The following is a 22,241-nucleotide window of genomic DNA, read 5'->3' on the forward strand; positions in this document are numbered from 1 at the left end:
TAAGTTGCTCTGGCTGGTCCAGGGATGCTCTCATGTGACACAAATCGTGAATAGCAATTTCAACTTAGTGAGCTAATTCTGATCCTTACTTCCCCTGCTTGCTTGCTTGAGTCTAAGCTGTACAGTGACAGTCATGTCTCTAGCTCAGTTAGATTCCCTTAGCTCCAATTTCAGCTGTCACTGTCTGTGTCTTGTTATTCACTTGCTGTGCCCATGATTATTCCTGATTTTACTCCCCTGTGGCTGTGGATGTGCCAGGCTTCGCTGCATGCAGGTACTTAATTGAGACATCCTCGGGTCCCTTTGTGTAGGTGTGAGACGTTGCGCCTATTTTCTGGGCCAAAGAGAGGCAGAGAGAGGCTAGGCCAGGCTGTCTGACTCTGATGGTAGCGAGCAGTATGTGCTGCTCACAGTGCTCGCCAGAACACATATATCAGACTGAAAGGGAAAAAGGCTCATATAGAGTCCTTCTTTGACACGCATTTAAACGTGTGGCCTTGCAGTCACATAGCAGGAGCACAACCTATTTTGTCATGTTACTGGGCTTCTTCTTCTTTTTTTTTTCCCCTTGCTTTTTGTATTTCCATGCTTACACACAGCCTGACCTTGTAATATTTCATGGTAGGAAAGAATCATAATATTCATCTCTGGTACAGCATCTGTTTTCTTAAAGGATGCGCATATTTCTCATGGGGCCACGGCTCTCAACGCTCTCCTTCACCAGCATCTGATGGGAGATATATTTCACCGGTGCGTCAATACTGGCCACCTCCCCTTCAGGAGCTGAAATGATTTCCTAGTCTTGCTCTGATCTTAACCTTACTCTTGTCTTATACACAGAGGGGACCATTTCTCTTGGGAGATATTAACCCTCCCCGCGGCCTCGGGAGACATTTTTCAGCGTGGAGCTGACATTAACTGTTGTTGCAGGGGCTGATTGTCTGAGCCGCGGGCCATACTTTATGGAGCCTCTCGTTTCCACCAACATTGATCTGCCACTGCTTTATACTATGTGCACGGACTGGTAAAAACAGGCCTCTGTGCATGTGTGTGTGTGTGTGTGTGTGTTTAGGTGTTCACATCAAGGCGGAGGAATAGTGATCACTAAGGAGAGATGAATACAGACCCCGTAACACAAGAATACCAATGAGCATGTGGGGGGAGCAGAGGATATTAGCTTTGCGGCAGATTAGACAGCAGTAAAAAGATGTGTGAGGCAGTTAGTCGCTTCCATCAAAAATAATAAAACTAAACCGTATGGGAAGTAGGAAAACAGGACTATAATTTTAAGGGGAAGAGACTTCCCAGTTATTGGATGGAGGGGAGGCCATGCAAAATAAAAAGGGAGGGAACTGGAGAGAACACAAGTAGGGGGGGTGGGGAAGAGAGGTTTTACCTGGGACACCTTGCGCACCACCTCCCCGCTGACCACCAGCCCCTGAACAAAGGAGCGTGCTGCCACAAACGTGCGTGTGACCATCATCTTCATCATGCGAGGTGTGTCTCCGAAGGGCCGGAGTGTCTCTATCTGCTTCGACACACACTCCAGGTAGTCCTCACCTGCACACACGTTCAGCAAAATCTTTATCTGAGTAGAGACTCTGAATGCATCTAAAGGTTATGCCTTAATAGAATAAAAATCTCATAATCTTCCTTTATTTAATTTCCTGTTCTTTGATCTTGTGTATATACAGTATATCACTACTGTGAAGGTAGTTCTTAAGTAATAAATCTGTGGTCATAATGCAACATTAACCCATTAGCTTTTGAAAAAAGGCTGGGGTACCTATGAAATATTGCTTGTTCGCCTGGTAGAAGAGCTTCTCCAGCAGCCTGGCCCAGAATTCATTGAGCACCTCTTCCAGGTTGACATTGGAGCCTCGGTAGTAGTGCCTCAAATCCGTGTACAGGTCAGAGAAGACCTGGGAATTCTGGGAGTATAAGGAGCCCCAAGTCTGAGTGAAAGTCTCCTGTAGACTGATCGCCGAGCGGTTCAGCAACTCCAGGATGTAACCTGAAAAAAAGAAAGTTAATGGTTTAAAAACAGCAGGAGGAAGCGCCTTTGACTCATATTTAGTGACATTACCATCCCCACCCACTGTACATGTTTGTGCTGCTAAATGTACATCTAAATGCAAGGAAATTCATTATTTTTTCAATTCCAAAAAATCGTATTCTTGTTCTTTGTGCTGCATACTAACACCGCCTCATACTGTCGGTGAACCTAAAGTTGAAGTATATGAGAGTGTTCCTCCAGGGGATGTCAGAGGATTGACAGCGCTTCAGGGTGAGATATATGCTCCAAGTTGAGGATTTACAGATATAGGGTACAGGCAGAGGCAGGCAGTCAGGCAGACAGACAGGTAAACAGGCTGTCAGTCTTGGAGAAATGAAATAGGAGAATGTTGAAGTCTGATTGAGACAAGAACAAACAACAACAAAAAAAAAGCAAGTGGAAACAGGAGAAGCGCACTGCAAATCTAAACCCGACAATAATGTTGTAATGCTCCATCCGTCCCATTTACATGCATGTAGGAAACAGGATATTTTAAGCTTGAGAAACATTATTTATTGCGCGGTGTTTGATTGCATTCGACTGGATCTGGTGTAGCTAAAGCTCACTGTGCTGTAGTTTGTGGGTCGTGGGTGAGTTTTGATCAACGCGCATACATTCACATGTCGAGTTTGTTTTGGTGAATTCCAGATTTTCTGTGGCCAAAGGCGTAAAGATTTTTACATCCATTTCGTGTGCAAACAAGGTCTATAGCTGAGGCTCGCGTTCTGCTGGCAGAAAATCCAGCAACAACAACAACAACATGCCCGGGCCAGCCATCCATTCAGGTCAGCTTCTGCTCAGCATCTCCACATACACAGTGGGTTCAAACCTTGTGCATGTGTGTGTGTGTGTGTGTGGTTGCATGGCAGGGAGCTGGGAAGCTGGAGTCTGCAGCAGTGTTTACTTTGCAGGTGTCTTATCTCTGCCTGCCACCACCCCAGATCGGGATGTGAGGAGAAAAGGGGAGGTTGCGGCCTCCACAGGGGACACCCCGCCTGGAGTGAGCTTATTCCCCCAACGAAGTTTGAATCATAACACATGCAAAAAAAAAAAAAAAAAAATCCACCAAACACCGCACTCCTGCATATTTCAACAAAATACAAACACACCCCGTCTTCTAACAGTTTCCCTGACAACAACATATGGAAGAACCAAGCCAAGTCACACAGTAGCGAAACTCCAACACCCACACGCGCAGGGCCTGAAGACAATCGCAGCACTTGGAGTTACGTAACATGTTTATATGCTAAGCTCATCCTGACCCATCTGCGTGGCATTATCTATGTGCTGGCCTTGTTGGATACTGTACTTCTGCTCTGCTTTCCCGCTCATTAATAAATACCAGCCGGCCTGCTCCGCCGCTGCTGCAGTTTGCTGCTTTCTTCTGGCATTTTCACACACTCCCAGCTAAAAAGCTCTACTCTCATCGGAGCCGCTGATTTGAAGAGATGCATTTAACATCGAACGTTAGCCCAAACGTGAAGGCTCATTTTTAATCCCAGACAACCGCTCCGAGACATACATTATCTCATATTCCTGCTTTTGCTGCATTTAATGTTGATTCTGTGCTTGGTGAGATCTGAAAAATGTACCGAAGTCCAACATTGGTTTGGTTTGGAGAGCTCCATAGCCTGACACATCGGGACCACGTTCCTCGTCCTGCAGCCACAGTCTTGTTCGGACCAACTGCCCTTTGATGTTCCCCTCAAAATAACGTCAAGTAGAGTTATGTAACGTTGTCACATGCTTTTTGATGCACGCTCTTCTTTCAAAACACATATGTACTCTGGGCATAATGACGTGCTTCTGAGGGGTTCACAAATACAATAGGGGACCGATATCTGGAAGAATATGATTAAAAACGTCTTTATTTTAAATATTGGCATCTTTTGCTGTATTGTGCTGAAATCTGTGCCTTCTCTTCCTCATTGGTTTCATACAGGCAAACACAATATTTCATTTTTCAAGTTTAAGATTGCACTTTAATGATATGTGACAGTTTTATTGTGTCACTAAATGAGTAAATTCTATTTCAAAACACTAAATGACACAAACCAACTCAATTGCCAATTTGGTTTTAAGCCTTATTGTTCTATGAAAAGAATAGTGGGGGACCAGGTTCAAACTGTGTGATATATTCTTCATAAATAATGAGGCAAAAGGAAAAAAGAGCAAATTTTCTAAGGGCAGAAAAGATTGATGTAAATGTCTTCAACTAGCTAGAGAAAGCCTTTCTAGTCAGCCCCTCATTATAGCTGCAGACCTGAATGCACAGGACAAATGGCAACATAATGAATGGTATGCAGCCGATGTCTTTGTGAGTGATGCAAATCATTTCTTAGATTATAATGCCGTGAGGTATATCTTCTGCTGATATGCTGCGGCCGTATGTCCTGCCCTTGTTTTGTAGGGAGGCTTCCTGGCTGGATGACACATCATTCCCCTGTTCCCTGACCTCCTGTCACTCAAACTATCTGGAAACATGGCTCAGCCTCGGAGTGCCGGGAGAGCTGCATCAGTGTCACTCACGCGTGCACACGCCACAGCCAACGCACGACGACGTACTTCAAGGAGTCAGCGGAAAAAAAGCACATGCACACACGTGTACGCGGCGACAGCGGCTTCAAAGCGACATTCACACGCACACACAGACACACGAGGATCAGAGACGGTCACACAAACACACACACACAATCCAGAGTACACAGTGGCAGGCAGACAGACAGACAGGGAGCGGCTGTGACAGGTGCAGCTTTGCTTTTAATCCCCATTAGAATTCATTCCTGCTGTGTACTGTCAGCCATACTGTAAAAATGCGTTGAGTCTGGCATGAGCGAAATGGGTTCCAGCAGAAATAGTTTTATTCAGGTGATAAAGAGAAGTTGCTTTCCCCATTAAATGAATTATTTGTGTTTACAGTCCTAATGTGGTTGGGGCATGTTTTTAAGTGTTCTGGGATCACCGCGTGTGGAGGGCAGATCTTGGTAAATGGCATCACGCTGTCCAGTTCTCCTCTGCCCTTCAGCTCAAGTGAATAATGATCATCATTAGTATGACTCAAAACCCCCGTGTGTGTGTGCAGAGATGACCTTTCTCATTCTTCATCTGTTTGTGTCTCCATGACGCGGGGAGGGGGGCCATAGCCTCATCCCTTCCTTCACCGCTCCTTCCCTTAACTCTCTGCCTCATCCCTCAAAGCCTAACCTCCACCTTCTCGCCCCCAGCGTCTGCTGTCCGAGGAGGGAGCGATGGGAGGAGGCGCTTAATTGCTTTATCCCAGCACATTGGGTGTGGAGGGGACAAAGAGGGGAACAAACCATAGTTGGGATAATTGGGCAGTTTTACTCATTTTCAGTGCGGACCTTGTACCGGTGATAATTGCTCTTTTTCTAGAGTCAATGATGCATGCAACAGCTTCCTGCCCTGGAAATCTCACTCATTTAGAATTGCACCAGGTTAATTTAATTGCCATGTGATCAAAATACTTGATGAAATCATTAAAAAATAGCTCTTGGGCTGGTATATAAGCTTTACTCTGTGTTATTTACAGTGTATAGTTATACCTGACTGAAATGGTGCAAATTAATAAAGAGGTATACCACCAGTAAGCAACACATGTGTGCAAGAGTTGTTCATTTTTATTCACAGCATATTGTCCAGAATTGATATACAGTAAAGCATGTTATGAAAACCAGGAACACAAATCACAAATTTGCCTCCAATCGCTTTCTAATCTGTGCAGCATATGACGCCCTTCAAAACCAGACTGATTATACTTTTAACAGGCAACAGAGGGATATAATTCAACAGTCAAATCATATCGTGATTCTATGATCTCATCATAACATCCTTCCAGAAACTCCCATTAAATTAAAAAGCTTCAAGCTAATAAACGAGCAAACCAAGCTACTGAGTTCGGTCTGATGAAACACGAAACAGTGGAGCGCAGTTCATTGTTCTGAACATCAGTTTGACTTTACGTGTGATTTTGCATGTATTAGAAAATATTCTTTTTGACATCATGACAATATTTCAACAGTTTGCCGAGCTGCACTACAGAGACCGACCACAGTCACTGCACACTCCCGTAATTAACAGCAACATTTTTTCTTTAATGTGGCAGTAGATTAGGAAAATCTCTGTTGCAACACTCCAGCACATGCTGCCTTTCATTCTTTCACTTCTCTCTCATTGACACACACACACACTTAGAACAAGCTAAGTGAAGCATGTGTGTCTTAATGACTTTCTTCCTGCAGTGAGAGGGGAGTTAATGATTTCATTTGTAATCACTCTGAGCTTCACATCCAGGCCACCTTGACATGTTAGAGGCTTATTTTAACTTCATTCCTAGCTTCTCTTATCCCACTGCTTCTGAAGCTGATTTAACCCTTGCACACACACACCGTCATACACCATAAAAATCTGTATTAAAGTATTTCACCGTCTTCTACAGTGCAATCTCTTGGTCTTTTATCAATCAATACGCTGCTTTAAAGCCTCTACCTCCACGTGCCCTCGCTCTCTGCTTGTCTCTCTGGTGTTTCTCTATCTTCGGCCCTCCCTCTCTTCACTGTCTCCTGTGTCAAGTTGTGTTATTGACAAGATATTCTGTGTGACACAAAGGGAGCCACTGATGTTCCTACGGCTGCCAATCACTCTCACCGAGGGCTCGGACTGATCCTGAGTTACTTTCTCACAGGGAGGTATTAACTGATCGAGGCTTGCGCTGCTCATTCCAGACTAATCCCGAATCAGCTTTCCCATACAGCGAGCTTAGCAGGTCTGGCCATTCGCCACCGTCTAATGAAGTAGCAACGCACACCAGCTGATTGAACAATCTGATCTAAAACTGGTCGGTGATTAAGCAATCACAGGCTGACAAGAAATCACGACGTGTCTGTTCTCACCCAACTCCCCAGCCTCCTGTGAAAACTCATTTTGGTGGTTGTTCACTCCAACTGGCAGCTAGCATTGTCCTGCATGCGGAGGAAATGTTTCAAAGCACTCGGGACCATGGTGGAGGAATGAAAAACTTTGTGAAATATACAATCCAAATTCTGGGAAAAGCTTGATTTTTGAATTTGTTTTTTATTGCAGGAGACATACCCACACGATGAAATCGAAGAAATAGCAAAGTCGATACTGAAGTTGGTGCAAATGCTTAAGAATACTGTAGGTTCAAACACTCCCTCGCATACAGTTATGGGCAATAAATAGAAAACTAGCTGAGAAACATGACAGATGAACTGAGTCTTGGCAGTGCACCAGATACTGACATGGGAGAATTGGACAGAAAAGGAGGATCGGTGGATGAATGAAAGGGAGTAAGAGAGAAAAAACAGGGCTGCAAAAGCAGCAATTGTATATCTCTTTCATATCTGACAGCCTTAATTCTATTTGTCCATTTGACAAGTACTGAATGATCATATTAGCTGGACGGCTCTTTGGCAGAGAGGAGAGAGCCAGAGAGAGAGCCAAAGATGAGACATATGCTAAGAGGAGAGGAGGGGAAATCAGGTGGCACTGGCGCATTAAAAAATAAAGCTAGAGAGAACACAGAGAGCACATACTGTGCCCTCGCCAGGGCTGCACACTGCTCTCAATTTGTTAATTCAATAGTAGAACATTTTGAGCTGCATCTGGATCTGATCTGCATCAGAATACATTATCATGTTGATTGGCCGATGGCTGACATTAATTTTGGAGAATATTCAAATCCTGTCTGGGAATATCAGGTGTTTGTAGAGGAATGAACTGCGCAGCATTGATGTGACTCAGGACCACTGAGCTAAGCTGTGTAACTTCATATCACGTTGCTGTAGACTTCACATTTCTCATGGCCGCCCATTTGTCGTCTGCATTTAGTTAAAAGTGCATGATGCCTTCAAGAGCCATTTGGTCATGCATGAAATTTGTAGAATTGGTGAGAAAATTGCAGAAAATTTTTTTTGGGATTGAAAGTGATATGGCCCAAACAGATTGTGCTCATACTTCTATCGTATTCCTCCTGGTTTAAAAATGATCATCCAAAAGTGTTTCATAAATGGAAATATGGTGCAATTTACATAACAAATAGAAAGCAAATGAACTGAACCTTGACCAAGGGCCCGGCTACTTTCCTTAATGTTAATTAGGTATATTCTGTATATTCTGTTACAGACCCGAAACAAAGTCTCTGTGGCTGAGGTGATGTCAATGACCAGGACAGAAAAGAAAGACAGGCTGAGAGACACTAGCCTGTGCTCTGTGCCCCACCCTCTTCAGCAAGCAGCATATGGTTTTGTGATCTCTGCTTTTTCGTACCCATGATCCTCAGCCTTTCCCTTTGTTATTTCCCCACCTGTGCAAGGACAATGAAAAAATAAACACAACAGGCATAAACAAACACTGCTGTCCTGGGCGCACTGAATGCACAAATGATGATATGGGAGCCATTAGGCTGTTTATGTGTCAGTCTGACTCTCCATCAAAAGCAACACTTATCACACACATACTGTGCCCCAGGAGCACCGCAAGCCCCTTAGCCAGCATTTAGACGCTATTAAAAGGTCTCTTATATTAAACAAGCCGACACTTCACACAATGCATGTCATTTATCAACAGGCGTTCTGTGGAAGTCTTTATTCCACTTTCTCTCTTGTGACTTTCCCTGGCTAGCATTATGCACAATTTACCCATGCCTGCTTCTTTTTCTGTCCATCTGGTTCTCTTTTTCAGCTTTTCCCCTTGCTTGTTTCCTCCCAAACTCCATACCATTCCTCGCCCTCACTATCATTTTGTTCTCTTTTTTTCCCTCTATCTCATCTTACTTTCCACAGCTTGCCCGAATGCCATCCTTACTAACGCCGCCTTTCCTCTTTCCTCTCCTCTCTATCTCGCTTTCTCTCTGTTTCATTTCATCCTTCCAAGGCACCATAGCTCCAAGTGAGTAATGTGTTTGGCATAATTAGGCCAGTGTACTCCTGGTCCCCAACGACGTGATTTGCATGCAGATAAAATGAGCCAATCAAGGCCCACAATGGGAGCAGATGTCCTTGTCTTTCATGACATCATCAGAGGTGACCCTGAAAGCAGGAAATTAGAAGGTGGGCGGCGGGAGGTGGGAGTGAATCAAATCTGTTGCCTAATTGCAGGAATATTGCAACACAGACATAGAATGTGTCACCGTGTCCATTCCCAGCATGGGTATGAGTGATTTGGAGATGAAAAGAAAAGAAGACTGGGCCAAATTTGCTTGAAAACAACCAGTTGCCAGTTTATTTGGCACATCTAGCTAAAACTAATGAGGTAAAATACAAACAATACTTTAGAAAGCTCTTGGTTCAACTTTAAGCTGTAGTTTGAGATGCTGTTGAACTGTATTGCACTATACTGAGAGGTGTTTCTAGTAATATTTTGTACTCCCCATGTCTGCACAATAGATCAACTACACATTGAAATATTATCATAGTTTTAACCTGTAAGTCTTTTCACTTGCAAGTTACAAATCTCAATAAGCTGCTTCACTTTTTGCTGCAATAAAATCCAGCAGAGTGCCGCTTGCTATCAGACGCTGGCGATACAGACTCGTCCTTTGATCCAAGTTTTCGGGCCTGTTTCCTGAATCTGATAGGATACATCTGAGCGTGCATGATGTCATTCTAGTGGACTGCTCCGCCTCAGTCTATCTCCACGGGACGAGATGGCATTACTTAACGGGGCCAGCTGGGAGATGTTCAGCGCTCTGCTTAAATGAATAAATAAGCGAGTCCTGCTTGGTCATCTAGAAATGAGCGCACCCATAAGAAAACCAGCCAGCCAGTACTCTTCAAATCAGATTAAGGTCTATGACCACTGATCCGCCTTGAACTGAAATGGGCTGGAACACACTGGCCAATAAGCATTTGGCTGTTCTTAAATACTGCGTGCCAGTGCATGGATGTGTGTGCAGTCTGTGTATGTTGATGTTTCAAGACCTGGGTTAAGATCAGAATAAAATGTGTTTCTTTGACCTGCACTCTCTACATCTCCATATCAAAGACTCTGACTTTGGCTTAATAAATCATTTGAGCTTTAAAATGTACCCAAGACCCCAAGTTTTGTTTTTTCTCCAAAACCGAAAGACTTTCTGTTTACTCTCATGAAAGACAAAGAAGCAGCAAATATTTGAAAATGATTTTTTGGCTTTTTCTTGCATGAAAAAGGACTTGACTTGAAAATAGTTCCAAAATAATTTCAGTCAACTGACTAATTGTTTCAGCCCGACTTGAAGTCATGCTGCCATAGCCATACGAAATTAAAACAAGGGGTCAGGCACATGTTTCTTACCATCAAAGCACTGAGAAAATTAAAATAGAGGGATGCAGCTAGATCATCTTCGGCCAGATAAAAAAGCTCTGTCACTGTTTGACCTTTTTTTCTAATCAAGCCATTGACACAAGCCTGGTGTTAGCAGCATCAGGACAGGAGTTTGCAGTTGCACGCAGGGCCATGAAGTGCTTTACATACAGTGCAAACAAGTTCTTTTAATTGGACACTCAAACAAAACAGGTGTGAATTTCATCTTTCCTTTTGATCTTGTTGTTACATCAATTGTATAAAGTCTAAACATGAATTGCTTTCAACAAAGTAAAAAGAATGCCTTTGCATGATATGTGAAGGCGGTACAAGTGAACACAACACACACACCCACACAATGATGCCAGTGAAGGCACCATTAGGCCAAACACCACCTGCCAGGTTTAAGGCCTCCGTCTGTGTAACACACCTGGTTGCCATCTAACACACAGCTCCCTTTGGTGCCATCACTCTCTGCGTCCTTCCTGACCTTTTCCCTCTCACTTTCACATGTAACACCATCCCCCCCACTTTCACACTCTCTCTGGCTGCCACTCTCCATTTCCACCTGTTTATCTCGTACCCTCGTCCTTGCTCTGATGGTACGTCCTCCTTTTTTCTCGTATCTGTTATTATTCCATCTGTCTCATTTTCACTCTGTCCTCTCCTTCACCCTCTTTCTTTTCTCCCCAGCATTATACACTGCGTCTTTGTTTAACGGAATGTATTATTTAGTTTGTACCTCTGTACACAGTATGAATGACAGCGAAGAAGATTGGGAGTACCAAGTGCAAACCGCATACGCACACACTGTATACAAAGAGCATTTTCACTCACTCACAGTGACACGCAATAAGTCACAAACTTACAAACACACACATATAAACACACAACTGCATGCTCACATATATACAGTGTGCACACTCGCAGGCCCAGATCCAGCTGTATGTGAGTACGCTGGTCCTCTAATCTGTGGCTTGGTTGGGGCTTCTTCCAAAGTCCCTGGACTTAAAAAGGCCTAGCCTGCCTGGGCTGGAACAGTAACACCCTACACTTAGCCACATGGCGCTAGCTAGCCCACACCCTGCTAAACACAGCCAGATGTGCAGGGATGGCAGCATGGTACAATGTCACTGCATGTCCTGCAGCCATATGAAGAAAAAACTTTGCTCTGGACATGCTCAAATCAGCTAATCCTGGCCTACTATTAAAAAAATCAACCTTACTCAATATTTTGTGTCCTAGCCTGTAAAGAACCAAGACGCAAGCACCAATCGACTTCTGAGATGTTAAAAGAAAATCCTGAAAGAGGAGTACCTCATCTTGCGTTGCACTTTTCAACAGTTAACCATGACGACAGGATGTCTTCAGTAAGAATGGCTGGATCCTGCCAAATTGCGCTGATCATGTGGCAGCAAATGTAACATATTATGGTTCAATTAACCCCAGTCTATCTCTCAGCACTCGTCCTCAGAGGATGCAGTCAACAACAGATGGTTTTTTAGACCTCAAGGTCCCAACACACATGCACTTCTCTCCTCCCTCTGTCAGCTCTGCTGTCCCCATCTGATGCTCATTGGGGTGAGTTAAGGGGACATAAGAAAGGGGGGGGGGGGGTGGGGGGGGTTTGAACAGAGCGGGAGTGGGTTGCTTTGGAGAGGAGCAGCGAGAAGAGCGCGTGTTCAGGTGCAGCTCGACTCGAGGGCAGCAGTCTGATAAAATTTTCTGTTCCCAAGCAAAACAGCAGCTATCCGAAATTTGCAAGTGTGACACGTGGTGAGCACAGAGGAGCAAAAACAAGCTCCAAATGACTTCATTGCGAGGCAACACGAGTCGCCACGCTCGTGACGTGTGTCTGTGTGTATTTATCCACGAGTTTTTGGTGCACATCATTAGAGTGTTTAGAGGCTGGAGCTGAGTGCTGCTTGAATGTGTGTGTCTGTAGTCTGTGTTGTTTACTGGCACGCCGTGCTAAATGAGGTGTTTTCCTGAAGAATGGGAAAGTTCAAGAACTGTTGAATGATGTGAAGTAACTCGGAGAGTTTTATTTGGGGAGTTTTCCCTCATTCGAATGGAGGATCTCAGGACATAGAGTTTTGTATGCTGCACAGATTGTGAAGCGCCTTGGGGCAAATTGTGATTTGTGATACTGGGCTGTATAAATAAAATTGACTCAGCTTAACTTGAGAAGATTTGTATGTCCTGGGTTTGTTTATGTATATGTGTGTTTGTGTATGTGTGTGTGCTTGGCTGGGTGACTGTATCCAGCAACAACCTCCAGAGTGAAAAGAAGGGACCATGAGAAAGAAGGACACAGAGCGATAGAAGAAGAGTAAAGAAATGTCACTCAGCCACTAATCACTGTGATCTGAAAAGGTCAGGCTAACTAGCCAAGCTCAGAGCCCCAGCTGACAGATCCATTGTCACCGCCTGGCCAGGGGGAACAAGTGGAGCACAGAGACACCCTTCTATTAACTGGAGCAGGCCATTAGACACAAATAATTGCCTTGGTGCGCCAGTGTTCTAAGATTGAAAATCCCTCTCTCTTTCTCTCCCTCTCCGTCTGTCTCATTTCTTCTCCCACACTCGGAGCGCTGCAATTAACTCCTGAGTTTATGTCAAATGATCAAGAACTTGAAAAAATATTTTGCTATGGTGCGGAGTACATTTGGTGCGTATTGATGAGGTGTGACGTGACTGTGCATGTGTTACACATGATGTGACATAATCCTCCCACAATCTGTTATGTTGCATGTTATGCTTACTTACACGACATCGTCAAACTCTCAAACTCCTTCAAACCCATTTGTGCAAATCCCTGTAAAACGTGTTCATCATTCCCTGTGGTTGGACAGAAGATCTCAATCCCGAATTACCTACAATCAGCGTTTGTCCTCTTGTAGAAAGAGCTGAAGTTGTAAAACACTTTATACCCGTTTTCAATCATCCCTGCTGCCCTTCAGGAGGCTATGTAATCATAAAAAGGCTTTAAATAATGTGAGCTATTATTATTTTAAATTTCAGGTTATATAACATTTAAAAAAATATATCTTTTTATTATTCAAGTTACTTTTCCTTTTTGGCACTTTTGTCCTCACTTCGTCTTTAACCCCTCAGCGTCAGGCTGCCCCTGAGTCTGATGATTTTATTGTTTCAAATTTTCTGTGGGTCTGGCTTTGCAGACTTGGCAGCGAAGTTCAAAAATAAAACAACTTGGCATCCTGACAACACCACTGCAAGACAGTACTATTCTCTGCTGAAGCAGGACAGTCGATCAATGCTCTGCATCAATCTGCAGACTGTATGATAAAAGGCCTTTCACTTTAGACTCTCTCTCTATGTGTGTGTGTGTGTGTGTGCATTATGTGTCAGAAAGACACCACAAAGCTCACCATCAAAGGCCTTGTACTGTCCGGTGAGGGAGATCTGTAAGGACCGGCCGGCATCTTTGAGCAGCCCCTCCATCTCCCTGCGGCTCAGTACGGCCAGGTTGTCCTCCATGCCACTGGTACAGCAGGTGTAACCCTGGGGACAGATGCGCAGGTGCTCCCCTAGCAAGAGGACAGGTGGCGACAGAGGAGGAGAAAGGATGGAGAGGTGGTGGGGCAAAGGGGCAGGAACAGTAGAGGAAAGGAGAACGAATGGGGGAGAAGGATGGGATGAAGGAAAGGGGGACAAAGGGGACAACGAACATGGCATTAGCACTGATAGGTTCCATCAATTCAGTCAGCGCTCAGCAAAACTGAGATTAATAGTTCCTGTGTTGCTGCTGTATAAAATACTCAACAACGAGCATGAAAATGACAGGATGAATTAGCAGCACTGGCTGTTTTTACGACCTCAAACCCAGCTTGTTGGCAGTCGCAGAGGCAGCGCTGCACATGCTTGCCCGCCTGATTACCTGGCAAGACGTGGAGAACTCTGTGGAAATGGGAGCAGTGGAGCAGGAGCACAGCATCAGCTCCCATGCAATTTTAATGAGCACTCCTGACGCGCATGCCCATGCATGCATTTGCAAACGTGTACATCAAACGCGCACACACACACACACACACACACACACACACACACACACACACACACAGATACACAAACTCAGAAGTAGAAAGGCTCTGGAAGCTCGGGTTTTGTGTGGGAGTAAACACACGTGCATGCACGCACAGAACCAAATATCGTTTGAGAGAATTTAAACAGGGGCTGTCAAAGTTGGTTAAAACTGCAGTCAAGCCGCAGCTGAAATCAGAACAAAGAAATAACATCATACACATCACTGGAAGCCAAAGGCAAACAAAATTCACGTGGGTGATGTTCATTTGCAGGTGAAGAGAGCAGATCACGTATGATGCAACGTTTTGACTGGCAATGAAAATTTTACTTTTGAAGATTCCTCCTCACTATTCCAATTTCCAGACACACATACACACACACACACACACACACACACACACACACGCACACACAGCATGAATCCATAATGGACACACACTCTAGAGTGTGGATGGGACAACAAACAATGACACATTTCTGGCAAGAATTTGTGGAAAGAACAAAAGTTTCAGAATATTTTGTCAGACCTCTAAATACAAAAACATGAAAACATTTTTTAAAAAGCCTCTGATGAGGCCACATAGATAAAAGTGCCCGGAAAAAGATCAAACAGGGTGAAGCAAGTATGTCGATAGGATGGCAACACTGAGCTCAGAGATCAAAGGTCAGATCTTTTTACTGGGTGTATGAGTTTTAATAAACATTAAAGTTTGTTGCAAACGAGGAGCTTCCATTTATCTATGTGTTGTGTCTCCCTGGGCCTCTTTGGAAACCCCCTTCATCCACCGTATATAACAGCCATAAAACGCACACATTTCTTCCTTAGATCAGCGTTTCTCTACGTCATTTCTCCAGCTGTGCACCACACTGTTGATCAAAATGTCCTGGAGGCCTGATGTCCATAATGCCTGTTTTCAATTACTAAAAGATAACCTTTCAAAAGTTGCATTCAAGCCCGAAAGAATTAGACAAATGTTTGCATGAGGATGCACCTTCCTATTCCACGCCAGGAGTGCCATATTCACAGGTTAAATAAGATGATAATGATACCATTATTTCTTACTGACCGGTTCAGACTCTGTATTACAGAAGCCAGCATCTCCATTGTTACTTGATATTAGTGTGCCACCAGTTGCTCTTTGTGTTAAGCAGTGTTTATAGATAGTGTAGCGTTTCCCTGCTGATTGTATTACTCCCTCAATGGAAGAGGCACCTAACTGAATCTCACTCTCACCCAAAGGTCCTGCAGTGACAAGCACCCTAATGGCCTCCCTGTAACCACCCCAGACATTCCTTTCCCTTTATTCTCTTCCCTCCAGCAGGGCAGAGAAAAAATCAGTCTGTCACTGCACATGGGTTCAGACTTCACACATTCCACACAAGGGTAAACCCTAAAGACTTGTTTTTGTCTGTTGCGATTAAATTTACATTTATGGCCACTTCCTGTGTAACATTACAATAATAATAATTATTATTGTAAACTTTTGTGTGTCTGTGCCAACACAGAATATCTGTGTAAATAAAAGTAAAAATGCTTTTTCATTTATATAAGATGAACAGTAATGCATCCCAAGATCTTTGTCCTCGTTCTATTCTTTAAAAGACCGAAGTCTATTAATGATTTCGATACTAAGTCTTAAAATAAGTCTAAGCCTCAGTGTCAAAAAGTCAACGCTTTGCAGCTTACATGTTTAATTACTGTAAAATGACTTCATCGTCATCACATCACTGAGCTTTTCAGAGCCTGCACAATGCAGTAAACACAAATACGTAAGTACAGAATTAATGATTTAACGTCGCTCAAGCTGTCATTAGCATGCGCCTGGCGGCGTTTCAGCTGAGGGCGAGTCTATAGGCACAGCGCTGCCATCGATAAGATTGATCCTGCCATCCTTTTAATCCTTACAGCCAGTGATCTCTGTGTGCACTGGCTCAACGATTACAAGCAGGCATTTCACCTTCATTTACTGTAGTTGTAGCCGGAGTTAATCACTGTGTATCTCCCGTCCAGTTGGCGATCCCAGCTATATTTCACAGCCAATGTGTGTATGACAAGAAACCGTTCACTTCGCTGACTATGTGTCAACCAAGTTTCTGTAACTGTCCTTTAAGTGCCTTATCCAGGCCAACTCTAAAGTGGAGCAATTAAAGGCAATTTTCCTCTTCGAACACGAAAGTGGAGGACGGATCGGAGGAGGAGGTGACATTGAGCATCTCTCAGCACCCTCCCGCCGGTCACGGTGCGGCTCACCACCGAGGGGGACAGTTTGGACCTGGAGATGGGCACGTGTTTGTACATGCAAGTCTGTGTGACCTGTGCCTCAGTGGAAAAGAAATTGAATGAGAAAGTGAAGACGAGAGTGGGAAGAAATGGAGAAGAAAAAAAAATTAGGGAGGACAGGAGGAGTGAGAGAGGAGCTTGATGGTGGAATAGCATGCAGTGCTATCAGGGGTCAGCTGCAATCTGTCAGCCCCTGGGACGGCCATTTAAATGCCTGGACTGGTTTTAGTGTGTATGTGTGTTACAGGCCTGTGGCCATTTCCTCTGGTGCAATCTGCTTGCTGCCTGCCATTTGAAGGACATCTGTGCAGAGAACAAGAATACACACTTAAACGCACAACTCTCTCTCACACACACACACCCACGGAATAGGAGGAGGTGTGAGGCCTCCAGATGCAGCCAGCCAGAAACAACCTCTTCAGATGGTCCATTTTCAGTATACACTCAGAACATCTGCAGAGTGGACTCTCTCTCTATCTCACACACACACAAACACATATGCAGTTTTAAACACACACACGCAGTCCTCAACACACATCTGCCTCACCAGCAGGAAAGGTCACCTGTAACAGAGCATTATTTTTCCAGTTGGGTAACCTAACAGTCAACGAATGTTACAGAGCAGCCTCTTCCCTTTGACTCAATAAGCTGGAGTAAGCTTGTGTGTGCGTGTGTGTGTGCGTGCATGTGTGTGTGACAGTAAGACACTCTCGATCAAAGAGTGAAAAAGTATCCTTAACAACCAGACAGCTCTCCTGCTTTCAAACTCACACTCTCTCTATCGCTCTCTCTTACACAGACACCGTCACTCACGCATGCACACACACACACACACACACACACACACACTTTCAATCTCATAGCCAGAGGATACTAGAGTAATCAGCAGAGGAGGACAGCTCAATCTGGAGAGGAGCTGTGTCAGTGGGAGGCTCTGACAGTAGCATCTGAAAGGCCACAACGGAGAGGGCAGCTAATGCTAATGCTTGTGACGTCTAATTCTCTCTGGCCATAATACATGGCACATCCCATTTTCTGCACTTAGAGACAGGTAAAAAAAAAAAGAAAAAACATGTTTTCATTATATACCCCAAGACCACTCCTCACGTTAGAGATTTCCCTTGCATTAAGCAAATTCCAGCCCGTCCTCGCCATTTCCTGCCTCCATTGTTCCTGCGCTGCTGCTGCAGTCTGAATAAACTTCATGGAATGCGTGATAAACTTGAAAAATGTGGTCATAATAATAATAACAATACGGTTCCAAGAGGAGATGAAGTACAGAGTTTGAACTGATTGCGCAGTTGGCACCCAGAGATGAAACGAAACTACACATCTGCTCAAAATGAAATGATCTATTCAAATATATTTAAATCGACGGAGTAGGTGTTCTGCATTAATCAGCCACCTCGCACGAGGCCAATCAGCGCAGAGGTAGCAAGCCAATTATCTGGCCTCTCCTAAAAACACACACACACGCATGCCACCACCCACCCACCCAAACTTTCATCTAGGGCAAAATTAGGTTCACTTTAACCCCATAAAAGCCCTCTGTCACTTCTTTCCCTTTTCATTTGACAGACACGGCCGCAAAACGGTGAACAATTCCCTAACCATTAGCTTATCACTGTTCACCAGGGAGGAAGGCTCCTATTAAACAGCAATCTGGGAAGGCAGAATAAGGTCGTGCACACTGTGATAAAGCATGGGAGAGACTGACAGTCGGAGGCTTTTAGAGATTGTGGGAAACACAGAGAAAGGAGAGGGCCACAGGAAATTAAGAATGAGTCAAAGCCCAAGTATCTCCGACATTTGTCTGGGAGTCTGTGAACAAAACAGGAGAAGTCCAAATGCCGGCCTTGTCCACTTATGCCGCCATGGCTGCGTCACTGTTTAGCATGTGTTTGTTTCTCTCTGGTCCACGGGTTGATGGCAAAACCAAACACAGCACACAACATAACGCACAGCCATCGTGGCAGTTTATTTCTCGATGCTGCGTTAGTTCCACCAGTTCAGAATATGTTAACCTATGCAGGTGCTGCACTGAGCGAGATGTGCAATTTCAATATGGGCAATTCAGCCTTCGCTATTCAGAGTGTTCATGGAGTACTTTGGGCCTGCCAGTTTATTCAAAACCTTGGTTTCTTTGTACTTCATGTTGATATGCCGGAAAATTGGGACATACATACAACATTGAGGAATTTTTGACTTTTTTCACTCGGACTGGCTGAGGCTTTTTTGCCTTTAAGCACTGTGTATTTACTATTTAGTTTTGTGGTGCAGAAGTAGAAGAAACCTCACTGAACCTTCAAGCATTTCAAAAACTGTACATACAGCTCAGACAGCCTGGGCTAGAGCGTCAGATGCATCTGTCGGGACATAAATATCGTCTAGACTGTTAGACCTACAGACACCCATAACTCGTCTTAGGCATCTGCCCCTTTGCATTCTACACCCTGACTATGATGTGCAGGTTCAGTTTAGGGCTAGAGTTTAGGATGGATCATAATTTTCAGACAGTGGGCAGCAGAATTGTCTCCTGATAACTACACTCAGCATTAACAAAGGCATTTACCATTTCATTTGAGAATGTTTTTAATCACATTAACAGCATCAAGTCGCGTCAGACCTCATTTTAGTTATGATGTCATATGTCGCTATGGTAATCTTCACGTTTTTGTGCTTTTGCAGCCCAGCAGCCCAGGTTAACACACCTGTCACCGTTGACTGCACATCATCGTCAGAGGCAGATTAGTGCGTCATTCCAGGTCGAGGAATAAGACCAATAATGAGTTCACATATGAGTATTAATACAGGAGATGGGATTTAAAGTGAACTCTAACTAAATTTCTCTTTTTACTTTTCAGTCTGAGACTGCTGGCACTAAAGCTTTGGAGAAGTATGCAAATAGGAATTTAGGATGCATTACATGTGAACAGCTGGTAAATCTCCTTACTTTTCTTCTGAAGCACATTTGACAAAATGGCATGACTGCGACCACACTGCTGGGCTGACACACATAACCGATGGCTCCTGGTAACGACTGCCATTGCATAACTGACACGGTTTCAAACCACAAATCACAGTATGTGTGTGTGTGTGTGCGTTTGCACGAAGGGACGCGTGTGCACACATGCTGTGGGATCGGAGAGATTAGCAGCCTAATCCAGTCATCGGTGCATGTGTGTGTGTGTCCACAGCTAGGTGGGTTATTGCCAGTGCCAAGGGAAACACACATGCGGCACCAGGAATCACACACATGCGCACACACCCACACGCACACAGTTGAAGAGCGGATTAGGGTTTTTGATGAAAAATAACAGGGCTATTTGGAAACAGGTTTACATGACTGATCCACCAACTGCACACTGCTGAAATTTCACATACCAACCAGACAAATGCTTAATACTGACAACAGTATGGTCTCTGTCCAACAGCTACCACCCTGCATTCCTGCTTGCTTTCACTCTACTTGTCCATCCTTCTTTGTACTCCACACATCGACCAATGGGTGACCCAGGCTTCGACCTCGTCCCTAGACGCGCATCGGCCTGGTAACGTGAGCCTAGCAGAAAGTCACATAAATAGCTTCCTCGAGGCAGACGAGGCGGCGGGCACACAACACATTAACAACACATTACTACAGAGGCCGGCTGACCTCCATGCTGCTTTCTCCAAGCCCATGCTGGCTAACCTATACCTGCACTGCTGATCAGAGAGCTAATCCTTTATATATGAACACAGCACTCTAACAACAATAACACTGCTCTCCACTGCCACTACATAGGTGCTCTTTCACTCACTTGTCTTGAATCAGGCTAATTGTAACGTGCTGGGAAAAGTTTGACCTGCTGCTCATGTTGACCACAGGAGGAGGAATAATGTGATAATGTAATGATGTGGGCCGTAGGGAGTAGATTACTTGGTTAGAGTTAAATAGCTTTGGCTGTGATTAACTCAAACAGTGGTCAGCCTATTTGGACAAATAGGAGCATAAACAGGGGAGCAGACTGTAGCAAGGGACATGACGGGTTGAGATGGGATGGGACTGGACAGGATAAGACAGGACACTGTAAGTCGCATTTAGAAGACATGATAGTCCTATCGCATGCCTTTAAAAGTAAAACAGCTTCAGTGGGAGTAAGATTAAATCAAATCATTCTGGATTGTGTCCCTGTTTCTCTGATTATAGTTATACCATCTCCCATAGCAACAGATGTGAACCAGATGCTGGAACATCCCACTGGAGAACGACAGTGATAATGTCATTGTTGACAGATCAAAATGGATTAGGGACGTGCAATTTCTAACTGTACGAGCAAGAGAGATGAGCTACGCTGAAATTTTTTTTTTTGGCTCATTTGGAGTTAAAAGGAAGAAAATGCAAGGCGTTACATGAATGCAACACGTGCGCTGGGTCCAACGGAACCCGCAGCATCCCGGTCCTGTTGCGGCCCTCTAATGGGAGCTGTGATTTATAAGGAACATGATGGATTACAACAGGTTTTGTAATTAAGTTGCTGCAGCGCCGAGAAACATGCTTGACTGCCCGCTCTGATAAGACAGGCGCAGAGTGACACACTCACACACGAAAATGAGCACAAACACATTTGCTCTTTGTCCTGTTCCTTCTGTCTCCGTTCGGCTCTTTTCACACACACACACATATACATATATACAGCCCCACACAGACAGACCAATGAATAGCCAACTGCTTCGAATGGAGGCAGCAGCTTGTCCCATTCACTTAGCAGGTACACACAGGACTGATGCGCGGCTGTGGCTTCCCGACCAGCGTGCCAACTCACCCGGCCATGTCCGGCCTCCTTTAGTGTCATCATCACTCTTTATCCATTCCCACCGTTTTTCCTTTCACATTGTGTGTTAACTGAGATTAAACTGGGCTGACCTGGAATGCAGGAGAATGTAGTTTGCTCAGACTTAACAAGAATAACCCATCCAACAATATGCTGTACAAACAGTACAGACACAATGTCCTACTTACACCCTACAAAGCACCCCCCTCCCCTTCACCTGCCTCTTGCAGACATGCCTAAACATGAGCTCGCCTGTTGACATACATACTTATTTTCAACGTGTGCATGGAAAAAATGCGGGTGACACAGAGCGGCAAGAGTCAGTGACACAGTAATTCTAAAGAAACCTATCATGTCGATCTGTATCTGAACCATATCTGAGACACACTGTATTGTAGATTATCTCACAATAAAAGGAGCGACTACAGGCTGCAGAGAGCTGACCTCATTTCTGCATCTGGAGGAATGTGCATTTGGGTGAGTTTCCCACTCATGATCTAGCAAAGGCCTTCGACAGGTAGCGTCGACAGTCGACACACATCAGACGCAGAGCTTCCCATCACACGGCGAAGGAGGGCTGACGTTCGCGTGGAACTGCACGCAATCAAGTCTAGAAGCTGGACAAAAAGCCCTTGAGATGAGAGAGGAGGAGAAGGAGGAGGAGGAGGAAGGAATAACAGAAGGCCCTTTCAGGCAATAAACGTGTAACATTGCATCCATAAGA

The 22,241-nt window shown here is 44.5% G+C and overlaps 1 protein-coding gene across 1 annotated transcript in view; it reads right to left on the minus strand.

The window, feature by feature from the left end:
- The window catches only part of gpc1b (glypican 1b), a 63,459-nt gene that overhangs the window by 12,691 nt on the left and 28,527 nt on the right, over positions 1 to 22,241 (minus strand). Inside the window, exons 3-5 of the mRNA XM_041948463.1 lie at positions 13,768 to 13,926; positions 1,787 to 2,014; positions 1,397 to 1,560 (exon numbers count right to left, since the gene is read on the minus strand). Coding sequence (XP_041804397.1) covers positions 1,397 to 1,560; positions 1,787 to 2,014; positions 13,768 to 13,926 — 551 coding nt within the window. The remainder of the gene's footprint in view (positions 1 to 1,396; positions 1,561 to 1,786; positions 2,015 to 13,767; positions 13,927 to 22,241) is intronic.

This window comes from Chelmon rostratus, chromosome 12, assembly GCF_017976325.1.
Source record: "Chelmon rostratus isolate fCheRos1 chromosome 12, fCheRos1.pri, whole genome shotgun sequence".
NCBI classification, from domain to species: Eukaryota; Metazoa; Chordata; class Actinopteri; order Chaetodontiformes; family Chaetodontidae; genus Chelmon; species Chelmon rostratus.